The sequence below is a fragment of the Phocoena phocoena genome, chromosome 3 (assembly GCF_963924675.1).
Source record: "Phocoena phocoena chromosome 3, mPhoPho1.1, whole genome shotgun sequence".
NCBI classification, from domain to species: Eukaryota; Metazoa; Chordata; class Mammalia; order Artiodactyla; family Phocoenidae; genus Phocoena; species Phocoena phocoena.
The window spans coordinates 130,957,985-130,969,999 of NC_089221.1; the positions used below are offsets into that span (position 1 = coordinate 130,957,985).

General features: G+C 48.6%; 1 protein-coding gene across 1 annotated transcript in view; it reads left to right on the plus strand.

Annotated features, from left to right (window-relative positions):
- Positions 1-12,015, plus strand: part of GALNT10 (polypeptide N-acetylgalactosaminyltransferase 10) — a 223,161-nt gene that overhangs the window by 180,240 nt on the left and 30,906 nt on the right. Inside the window, exons 5-6 of the mRNA XM_065874259.1 lie at positions 3,398-3,583; positions 7,781-7,964. Coding sequence (XP_065730331.1) covers positions 3,398-3,583; positions 7,781-7,964 — 370 coding nt within the window. The remainder of the gene's footprint in view (positions 1-3,397; positions 3,584-7,780; positions 7,965-12,015) is intronic.

Genomic DNA, 12,015 nt, shown 5'->3' on the forward strand with positions numbered 1-12,015 from the left:
GTGATTTAGCCATGGGGCTCTGCCCGAGCAGGGCCCTCAGTGATTAGAGCCGGACAGGGACATATATCTCCCTCTGTTGGGAGTAGTGGTGTGGTATAGGAGATTATCTCATCCTCGTGTTAATGACCTAGCAGTTGAACCCAGCCAAGAAGAAGCGCTGGTCACAAGACAATGACTCTGGATTTTTTTTTCTTTTCTTTAAAGATAGTGTTCCTGCCCGAACAGCAGCCTATCTGGAGCGTAATCATGCCTCTTGCTATCTTGTCTCACTGCCCAAGAAAGTCTATTTTGGAAAGATTTAATCCTCCAATTAGGGCAAATTGATTTCTGCTCTCTACAGAGCCACTGTTCCAAAGAGAAGTGGGAAAGAGCCGGAGAAGCCATATTAATCTTTGCAAGCAAGCAAGAGGCAACCTGGAGTATTTTTCAGCCTTCCAGCCTCAGGTTGTACATGGAGTTAATCTTTCCTCTGTATATCTTTTAATTGCTCCGACTTGCAAGGTGCCAGCCAACACAACACAAAACACACCTCATCTCCACTCTTTAAGTTTCTGGAGACTTTAAATCAAGTGTCTGGAGCAGTGCTTCCCCAAGTGCACCAGCACAAAAGTGGTTAAGCGGTACCTAAGATGATCTCAGGTGGCCCAGAGACTTTGCATTAAGTAACATTGACTCATGGGGAGAGAATGCTTCCTCTTTTCAGCTCTCTTTCATTTCCTCTGATTACCTCAGATGGCAAGTCTCGGCTGGTTGCCCATATCTCCCTTCTTGACAAAGTTAACCATGTTAAAATATACGATGTGTTGTTAAAGTATACGATTCATTGGCATTTAGTACATTCATAACGTTGTGCAACCATCACCTCTGTCTAGTTTCAAAATATCTTTACCACCCCAAAAGGAAACCTCGTACTTATTAAGTACTCACTCCCTATTCCCCTCCACCCCAGTTCATGGTAATCACTGATCTCCTTTCTGTCTCTGGATTTACCTGCTCTGGAATTTGATACACATGGAACGATATAATATGTGACCTTTTGTGTCTGGCCTCCTTTACTTAATATGATGATTTCTAGGTTCATCCACATTGTGGCATGTATCAGTACTTCATTTCTTTTTTGGCTGAGTAATATCCCATTGTATGGATATATTCCATCTTTGTTTATCTATTTATGAGGTGATGGAAATTTGGGTTCTTTTCACCATTTGGCTATTGTGAATACTGTTCCTATGAACGTTCATGTATAAGTAATCAAAAGAGTTTTTAGGGACTTCCCTGGTGGCGCAGTGGTTAAGAATCTGCCTGCCAATGCAGGGACACGGGTTCGATCCCCAGTCCGGGAAGATCCCACATGCCGTGGAGCAACTAAGCCCATGTGCCACAACTACTGGAGCCTGTGCGCCTAGAGCCTGTGCTCTGCAACAAGAGAAGCCACCGCAGCGAGAAGCCCGCACACCACATGAAGAACGGCCCCCACTTGCTGCAACTAGAGAAAGCCCGCACGCAGCAACAAAGACCCAATGCAGCCATAAATAAATTAATTAAGTAAAAAAAAGAACCCAAATATTTCAGAGAGAAGCAAAAACAGAAAAGCATTTTTTAGCTGTCCTGGATTCCTTGATCCTTTGCATTTCCATAAAGTTGAGGATCAGCTTGTCAATTGTCAATTTCTGCAAAGAAGCCATCTGTGATTTTTTGATCACACTGAATCTGTATATCAATGTAGGAGGTATTGCCATCTTAACAACATTAAGTCATCTGATCCATGAACATGGACTATCTTACCGTTTATTTTGGTTGTTCATTTCTTTCAACAGTGTTTTGTAGTTTTCAGTATACATTTTGTACTCACTTTGTTAAATTGTAAATGGTATTTTTACCATTTTAATTGCATTTTCAAATAGCTTTCTTATTTGCTAGTCTATAGAAATACAGTTGATTTTTAAATGCTGATCTGTATCCTGAAATCTTGCAAAGTTCTCCTGTTCTAGTTTCTTTGTAGATTTCTTAAGATTTTCTGTGTAAACAATCATGTCATCTACAATTAAAAATGCAGCTACAGGGGCTTCCCTGGTGGCCCAGTGGTTGAGAGTCCGCCTGCCGATGCAGGGGACAAGGGTTTGTGCCCCGGTCCGGGAAGATCCCACATTGCCGCGGAGCGGCTGGGCCCGTGAGCCATGGCCGCTGAGCCTGCGCGTCCGGAGCCTGTGCTCCGCAGCGGGGAAGGCCACAACAGTGAGAGGCCCGCGTACCGCAAAAAAAAAAAAAAAAATACCGCTACCTTTTTCTTTCCAATCTTTATGCCTTTTATTTCCTTGTCTTGCCAGTTGCACTGGCTAGGAATTCTAGAACAGTACTAAAGTGGAGAGAAAGTGGACAGCCTTTCTCCTGCTCTTAGGAGAAAAACATTCAATATTTCACCATTAAGTAGGATATAAACTATAGGGTTTTTCTGTAGCCATACTAGAGTTTTCATAAAGGGCTGTAACCCTGATTAAAATCAAGAGACACTAACGTTAAGGCTGGCACTTTTAGTAGAAAGAGACTGTCTTTGAGATTTATTTATAACAGCTTTTCCAGGCATGGGCCAGAAGCCAGCCTACATTAGAATAAGCAAAAAGAGGAATTGGTTGTTATGTGTAATAAGAACGTCTGCGAGTCCCTCTGTTTCAGGCACAGGGGGATCTGGAGAATCAAAATGTTATCAGGATAATGTCTGTCTCCATCTTTTCACTCTCTTTTTACGTGTTGACTTCAGTCTCAGCAGATCTTCCCACCACCTCTCATCACCTTATTTTGCTAAAGATGTCACAAGCAACTCCAGACTTAGGGCCAACCAACCTAGCAGCTCTAGTAAGAAAAAAGGGCCTCATTTTTCAATAGTTCTGAAAAAGAATTCTCAGGATTCATTGTTTGGACCAATTCAGGCCACATGTCCATCCCTGAACCAATCACTGTGGCCAAGGAAATGGAATGCCCTGATTGGTCAGGCCCAAGCCACATGCTCCTCCCCCTTGGAGATGCAGTCAAGCCCACAAGTCTGAAGGACTGAGAAGGGGAGGGGCAGTTTCCCAAAGAAAATCAGAGTACTGTTGCTAGAAAATGAGGGAATGGGTCCCAGCCAGACATAAACCACAGCTGGTAATGCCCTCGTACAGAAGGTCTCTCTGTGTTCCAGGTCTGGCACTAACACTGGACCTCTTTAAACTTCAGTTTCCCCCTTTGCAACACACAGGCGGTTATTCCTGCCCTTCTTGACCCTATCTGAAAGGTCCAATGAGACAGTGCACTGGAAAGCTCTATCTAAACTGTAAAGTGCGGTGCACATGTAAGGAAGGGGTCACAGGGATGATTACTCACCCATCTATCCATCTGTCCTCTTGTCTCTCCCTCACAGAGCACCTGAAGAAGCCACTTGAAGACTACATGGCCCTTTTCCCCAGCGTGAGGATTCTCCGAACCAAGAAACGGGAAGGGCTGATAAGGACCCGGATGCTGGGGGCCTCAGCAGCAACTGGGGATGTCATCACATTCTTGGACTCACATTGTGAAGCCAATGTCAACTGGCTCCCCCCCTTGCTTGGTAAGGGAGGCTTGCAAGGTGAGGTAGGCGGCCTGGAGTGAGCCACTGGCCTCCAGTCCTGCTTTCTGCAGGGAGTCATCTATGCTACAAGGCTTCCCTTGCCAGCTTGAGATGCACCCAGCACAATGCCAGGTGCCACGAGGGTATCAGGCCCTCAGGAGTGCTCAGAGCAACCTTAAAAGTTCTGTCCCTTCATTTTACAGAGGAGGAAGCTGAGACTCAGGGAGGGGAAGTGACTTGCCCAAAGTCATAAACCACATTAGTGTCTAGTGACATGATTGCTTCTCCCAGGTTACTTCAGGTGTTATTGGAAAGCAAGCCAAGGCTGCCTACTGCTAAGAGCCAAATTGTAGGGAACACCATCATACCAACTTAGAACAGTTATCATTCACTGCACTGCTGCTGTGAGCAGGGAACGCTGTAAGCTTTATCTTCAGCCCTCACAATACCATGCCAGGTCGAAAGTCTCCCCTTTTTATAATAGAAGAGACTGAAGTTCAGAGATTTTGAGTGACTCACTTGATCCCTTGGGCAAGAAGTGTCAAAGTCACCATCTCTCTGGTTCCAAAGTATATCTTCTTTCAGGATTCCACACTGCCTCCCTAAATTCATTTCCTCTTTGGAGAGTTTCTGACAGCTCTCAGGTAAGGGCTCCAGACAGAGGGCAGCGTGACCTAGGAGTCGTCCACATAGGCTTGTGGACAGAAGGGAGACACGAGGCCTGGCTGCTGGGCACTGAGGTGCCTCAGGGCGGGTTGAAGAACCAGGTCTGAATCCCTAGGCTCTGAGCTTTGAGGAAGGCATTGAGCTGCTGCTGACAGGTGGACGCTGAAGAGGAAATGTCCTACTGGGGCTGGGAGTCAGGTGAGGGACAGAGATGGAGGCAGATTGGGGAAGATCTGTCAATCCAGAGAGAAAAGTGAACGCCTCAAAAATGGATGGGTATGCTCTCTGTAACAGAAAGCATAGAGAGCAAAGAGGACTCGAGTTTAGGGCAAACTTGAGTGTGTATCAGAATCACCTTGAAGACTTGTTAACACACAGAGTGCTGAGCCCTGCTCCACAGTGGTTGGTTCAGGAGGTCTGGGGCGGGGCCTTAGAAACTGCATTCCTAACAGCCTCCAGGTGGTGCCAGTGCTGCTGGTTCAGGAACTATACTTCGGGGAGCACTGGTTAGGCCTCCATTCAGAAGTGAGGACAGAAAGCAAAACCCACACGGTTTAATGGGGTAACCCAGCAAGTTTGTTTCCTAACACAGATCAGCATGAAACTCTAATTACTATCAGATGATATGCTTCTGACCCCAAGGGTCCAGGATCCCACTGGGTTAGGAAAAGGATATGACCCAGATCTTCTGGTAAACTGTTTACCTAATTAAACCAAGAGATCTACATCTGCCTCTCATGACTGAAAGAGAACAAAAAAGAGAAAAGGCTTCACTGTAAGTCACCTAATTGGGACTTCCCTGGTGGTCCAGTAGTTAAGAATCTGCCTTCCTAATGCAGGGTACGAGGGTTTGATCCCTGGTTCAGGAACTAGGATCCCTCCTGCCATGGGGCAACTAAGCCCACATGTCACAACTAGAGAGCCCACATGCCACAACTACTGAACCCATGTGCTGCAACTAGAGAAGCCCATGCGCCATGACAAAAGATCCTGCACGCCGCGAGGAAGGATCCTGCGTGCCGCAACTAAGACCCAATGCAGCCAAATAAATAAAATATTTGTTTTTAATTTTAAAAAATAATAAATCATCTAATTTATAGTCCTGAAGGAACATCGCGTTTTGGGAGGGGGGGGTCATTCAGTGACTCATAAAGAGACTGAAGTGGTAGAACACGAAGCTGAGCTTGCGGTTAACAAGTCTTAAGCCTTGTGTTAACAGCCTTAACTCTGTTTCTATGGAAATATATGAGGGTAATTTTCATAATCTGCAACCATACATGGAAGAAACATTCTTCCTCTTCTTTTTCCCTTTTTCCAATAGAAATGTGAACCACTGGTGTAGATGTAAAAGTCTATCCCTGCTAATATGAACAGCTGACCGAGCCCATCACAGCTTTTGTCTCTGAAACCATGAACATGCACAGTTCACTCTGCCTTCTTTGGAGAGTAGGCATTTCTGAGCCTGAAAGGGATTCAGCTCCCCTGAAAGGAAAGCCACTGTTGTTCATCATTTTCTTCATCTCTATCACCACCATCATCACTGTCATCATCATTATCATCATCGTCGTCGTCATCATCATGCCTCTGCTAGTCCCTTATCTTTTTTTGATCACAGCCCACATTTGAATGTGACTGGTAAAGCGGACAGGGCAGGCCTTATTATCCACATATTGCAAATGAGAAGACTGAAGGGCAGAGAGAATGAGGGGGATACTCACCCTTCCAGCTCCTGCTTCTGAGCTACTTTCAGCGATCCTGGGCACAAAGAATGTCAGCAGAGGGCTCGTCACGTGCTCGAGGCTAGGCTAAGCATCTTGGCCCCATCGTCCCACTTGGCCTTCACAGAGATCCCAGGAAGTAGGTGCTGTCTTCCTCCACTTTGTTGGCCAGGAAACAGAGGTTCAGAGACATCAGATAACCTTTTCCAAGGTTATACTGTTCATAGATGACAAAACCAGGGTTTGCACCTGGACATTGTGTCTTCAAGTGAGTACAGCACCGTGGAATGCTACCTCTGATGCCACTGCCTTGACCTTACACCTCCCCCAATCAGCCAGCATCCAGCAGAGCACTGTGTCCTCAACACACACCCTCTCTGGCAGGGAAATCCCTCATGTGGCCATGAATTATCAGGAAGGGTGGCCCTTTTCTAGATCTTTCCCTGGGAAGATTCTTCTGCTTCCTTAATCCCTAGGGAACATGTCCACAAGGCAGATCCAGGCTCCACCCCAAGCCCTAGGGGGGTTTTTAAACACACCCTCGATGTTTCTGGCACTGGTGGCCCCAGATCTACACTTGGGGACACAGCAACAAAAGCACCATTTCTCAGTTTTTTGACCATGTGCCACAGAAATACATTAGACATGTCAATCCAGTACACAAATGTACACACTGATGCAGTATGACTGAAATATTTTCCAAAACTACTTTCCCTCATCACCTAGAATGCACCCTGACATTCTTTTTTGCTTCACTACAAACACACACACACACAGTTTCATGACCCACCTATGGATCGTGTCTTGCAGTTTAGCAAAAGGCAAAACTTTTCTTTGCTTTCTCTCCTGCAAGAAAAATCTGCTATAGCTTGATGAAGCCTGGGCCCTAGGCAGCTGCCAGCCTACCCTGGCCCTACCAGGCTCCCCATTCCAAGACTTGGACTTGACTCCTGGCCCAAGCACAGCCCACTTGCCCCTCATGGCAGATCATCTGCCCCAATCAGTGGCACCTCCTGGCTGTAGTCAGGGCTTCTTGGCAGGAAGCGCACTGAAGGGCAGAGAGTGAATTTTATACAATCAGCTTCTCCCTGGCTTGAAAGGGACATAGAGCCATCTAGGTTAAGACCCCCGTTTGCTATCTTGAGTCACCTTGCCTGCAGCATTCCTGCAGGGCAGAGGTCCACCAGGCCCTGCTTGCACACCTCCAGTCCTGAGGAGCTCATGGGATAGTCCGATCCCTCTTCAGTAGTTCTGACTGTTGGAAGATGTGAGCTGGACTCTCTTGCAAGGACCATTTGTTCTCTGATGGCAGCTACGAGGTGTTGGGGAGCTTCAGGGACAGGCAGTCTGCCATGAGGGGCAAGTGCTGGAGTGCTGGCTGCTGAGCCACAGGTCAAGTTTAGGACTTGGAATGGGGAGGGCCAGAACAGGGACCCTCCCAGAAGGAAGTTAATCTCTTTCCATAGCAATGCTGAGCATGACAGACACCTGTGCTCACCTTCAAGCATTACTGTATCCAGTACTCCTGCAACCAGACCCTCTTCTCCCCATTTCACAGAGGAGAATGCTGAGGCTGAGATGTCATTCATGTAGCTGGCCCAGGGCCCTCTCGTGGACAGCAGGATGGGCTGGGAGCCCTGGTCCATCTTGCTTAAAGCTTGTGCACTTTCTTCCTTACAGATTCTCAAACTCGAGTGTTCAGAGAAATCACCCAGGAAACATGTTAAAAATGTGAATAAGTTGCAGAGCAGGGTCATGCATGTAGCTGCTCTCCCATCCGGCCTCCTTAATGGGCATCTCTTGGCTTCTTCAGACCGCATTGCTCGGAACCGCAAGACCATTGTGTGCCCAATGATCGATGTGATTGACCACGACGACTTCCGGTATGAGACGCAGGCGGGGGATGCCATGCGGGGCGCCTTTGACTGGGAGATGTACTATAAGCGGATCCCGATCCCTCCAGAACTGCAGAAAGCTGACCCCAGCGACCCATTTGAGTAAGTACAAGTGACCCAGGCCGGTCCCAGTGGCTGACCCCAGGGAGCCCTCCTCAACACACACAACTCAGGATTGCCACCTCCCCCAAAAGTCCAGTGCAGGGGAGCCAGGGCAGATGTCCCCAACAGAAGCACAGTCCCTCCCAGCTCGTCACAGAGCCTTGGCTCACAGACCACCAAGCTGATCACCTCTTCCTTGCCCACCCCGAGGACTGCCAGCCCGGGGTGGCAAGCCTAGCACCCAGTTGTAATCATCATCATCATCATCGTCGTTGTCATTGTCACCACCATTTATTGCATGCTTTCTAAGTGCCAGGCGCAGTGCCGAGCACACTACACAGTGATCTTATTTAACCTCCAACAGCATATGTAGTAAAAATTATGATCCGTGTTTTCCAAATGGGGACGCCAAGGCTCCAAGAGGTTAAGCAGCCTGTCCAGGTCACACAGCTGTGAAGCGGCAACGGCTCAGTGCCTTGCAGGCCTGTCTGCCTCTGGAGCCGACTTTCCCATCCCATGATACTCTTGGAAGTATCAGGGAAATAGCTTGTCCCATGGTGGAAGTGTGGGGTGCGGGTGTGTGGACCGGACCCGTAGCATCCTGGAATGGCAGAGCTAGCGGGAGCCTACAGGTAACGGACTCCAACCCCTTGCAGATAAGGAGACTTGGGCTCCAGGACAGGGAGGGGCTTCCCTGGGGACACAGTGGGCTAGTGGCTAAGCCAGAAACAGAGCCCAGTGCCCCTCTGGTACCCCAATCTCCAGAAGGGTCTTTCCTCCCACAGTGGGCTCGCCATCCCTGCAGCTGTCACGTGAGCCACTCCAGCTCTCCTGCCAGAGGTGTGGAAAGACCTCTGGGTACAAAGCCAAAGTCCAGCCTCTCCAGCTGTATTGGTTTCCTGATTAGTTTCCTAATTGTCGCTGCAGTAATAAATTACCACAAGCTTACTGGCTTATTAAAACAACACAGGGGGGCTTCCCTGGTGGCGCAGTGGTTGAGAGTCTGCCTGCCGATGCAGGGGACACGGGTTCGTGCCCCGGTCCGGGAAGATCCCACATGCCACGGGGCGGCTGGGCCCGTGAGCCATGGCCGCTGAGCCTGCGCGTCCGGAGCCTGTGCTCCGCAACGGGAGAGGCCACAATAGTGAGAGGCTCGCGTACTGCAAAAAAACAAAACAAAACAACACAGGGACTTCCCTGGTGGTCCAGGGGTTGGAGCTGCGCGCTTCCACTACAGGGGGCGCGGGCTCAATCCCTGGGCGGGGAACTAAGATGCCACGTGGCGCAGCCAATAAAATAGATAAAATAAAACGACACAGCTTTATTCTCTTAAAGTTCTGGAGGTCAGAAGTCTGAAAGGGTCTGACTGATTTAGTGTTGGCAGTGCTGCATTTCCTCCCGGTGCCCCAGGAAAGGATCCATTTATTTTCCTTATCCATCTTCTAGAGGCTGCTCACATTCTTTGCCTCATGGCTCCCTCCATCTTCAAAGCCAGCAACATAACATCTTCCAGTCTTCCCCTCCTCCCTCTCCTTGTCTCCCCCTGCACCTCCCTCCCCCTTCCCCCTCCCAGTCTCTTGCTTCCATCATCATGTCTCCTTCTCTGACTCTGACCCCCCTGCCTCTTTCTTCACTTATAAGGACCCTTGTGATTACATTGGACCTATCCAGGTAACCCAGGATAATCTCCCCATCTCAAGATCCTTCACTTAGTTACCCTTGCAAAGGCCCTTTGCTGTGTAAGGCAGCAGAGTCACAGGTCCCGGGAATTAGGACACTGGCTTCTTTGGGAGGCCATTATTTTGTCTACCACCCCTGCCTAACCACGGCTTAGCCCCAGTGAAGTCCAGCCGCTCTGCCTCACCCTCCCCATCTGAGAAAGTGGGGCTGTTGGCGGCTCAGCCATCTTCATGGGCGCAGTTCACCCAGGGTTTCTGGGGGGCCCCTGATGCTGTGAGCCCCAGGGAAGGCTCAGAGGTAGGAAGAGGTGGGCTTGCTTGAGGAAATGGAAGGTGACCGGGGCAAGAGAGTAGCATGAGCTGAGAGTGGAGGGTGTGAGTGGATCCCCCGTGCTTCCTCAGCAGGCCAGACGTTTGTGCTCTGGTCCTGACCTCCTGTATCCTAAACATGGTCAAACACTACTATTAGAGCCCTTCTTAGGCCACAGATATGGTCTAGCCAACACCACATCGTGCAGCCAGGTCCTACCCCAGTATGGCCCAGAGTCAGCCCCCAGTTGTCCTGAATTCTTGGGAGAAGAATGCTAATAACAGGAGTAAGTAACATTTGGCCTGACATGGCAAAGCAGTTCCAGCTGACATGACTGTGCTTGATTCTCACAACATGCCCTTGAGTGTTGGTGGAACTCTCTCCACTTGACTGATGGGGATCCTGTGGTTCAGAGAAGAAACGACACTTGCCCAAGGTGACACGTAGCAGAGGCTGAGGTTAGGCAGGCTGCTCCAGAAAATGGAATCTTTAGGGTAACCAGAACCCCCTTTTATGGTTTGAATCTTTGCCATAAGCCAACTCATAGGCCCTAGATTTGAAAGGTACGTAATGGTGGGTCTTGGCCCATTCAGTCTCCTCGTTGCAGGATGAGGGAGGGGTGGGTGCAGGTCATGCAGCTGGTTAGAAGCAGAGGCCCAGCTAGTTTTGTCTGCAGTCTCAGTCTCCTCGTCTGGATATTAAAGGGGTTGGCCCAGCCCTAGAGCAGGGACTGTCAACCGTGGCTGCATGTTGCCATCACCTGGGGAGTTTATTTAAAACAAAGAATAAGTAGAAGTATAACAGATTCACTCTGTTGTACACCTGAAACTAACACAATATTGTAAACCAACTGTACCCCAATAAAAATTTTTTAAAAAGAAGAAGAACCACCCAGGCTGCCCCTGAGTCCAGTTACACTGGAGTCTCAGGGTGGGGAATTCAGGCGTCAGTTCCCAGATGATGCTGACATATGGCCAAGTTTGAGAGCCACTGGCCCAGATGCTTCCCGAGGGACTCTCCATCCTTTGTACCCTCCAGTTCCTTCCAGAAGTCTCTCTTCTGTGTTGCACTCAGACAAAACCCCAGGAACAGGCCACTGAGAAATCCTGGTCATTGTCTGCACACCTCCCCATGGTGCTCAGCAAGTGGGCACGCTGCAGGCACAGAGCCGTGTCATGATATTTGAAAGACACAGGCTTTGGTGGCAGCTCATCCACTTACTAACTACATGCCCTGGAGCAGAGCATATAGCATTTCTGAATTTCCAATTTCTCCATGTGAAAAGAGGGCTAGTAATAGGGCTTTGTGAGAGCTGGTGATGGTGAGGTGAGTGGCACACACTAGATGCTCAGAATTGTTGTTATTATTACTGTTGAACACAGCAGAAAACAGACCAGCCTAGAGGAGAGGCCTCCCTCTGGAGGTGAAGCCTCAAGCATCCAGAATGCCTTACACCTAATATCCTACCTATCCTACCACGTCCCCTGCCGCTGGCTTCCACCCAGGCTGATGTTTTTGTGCAGAGTCTTAGGTTTGATTTACCTTGAAGCACCGAGCCAGAAGCACTCTCTGGCCCTCCAAGCATCACGGCTCCAGCCAGAAAAACCGGAAACCCTACAACCTTCATAAGACAGAAGAAAGTTGATACTACTAACACCTTACTTTCCTATAGTACTGGTTACTTTCAAAACTGTACTAGCAGTGTGAGCTAGCAGGTGTAGCTCCATGTCCCTGTGTAGATGGGGAAACCAGCTCAAAGAGGTTAAATCAGCACTGTCCTATAGAAGTATCGTGCGACTCACGTATGTACTTCTGAATGTCCTCATAGCCACGTTAAAAAAAGGTAAAGGGAAGCAGATAAAATTCATTTTAGTAATGTATTTCATTTAACCCAGTATATCTAGAATATTCTCATTTTAACATGTGACCAACGCTATCAAATTATGAATGAGATCTTTTCTGTTCTTTTCTTCACATTAAGTCTGGGAAATCCACACTGCCAGCACCTCTCAGTTCAGACCAGCCACAATGCAAGTGTCAGTAAGCTGCATGTGGCCAGTGG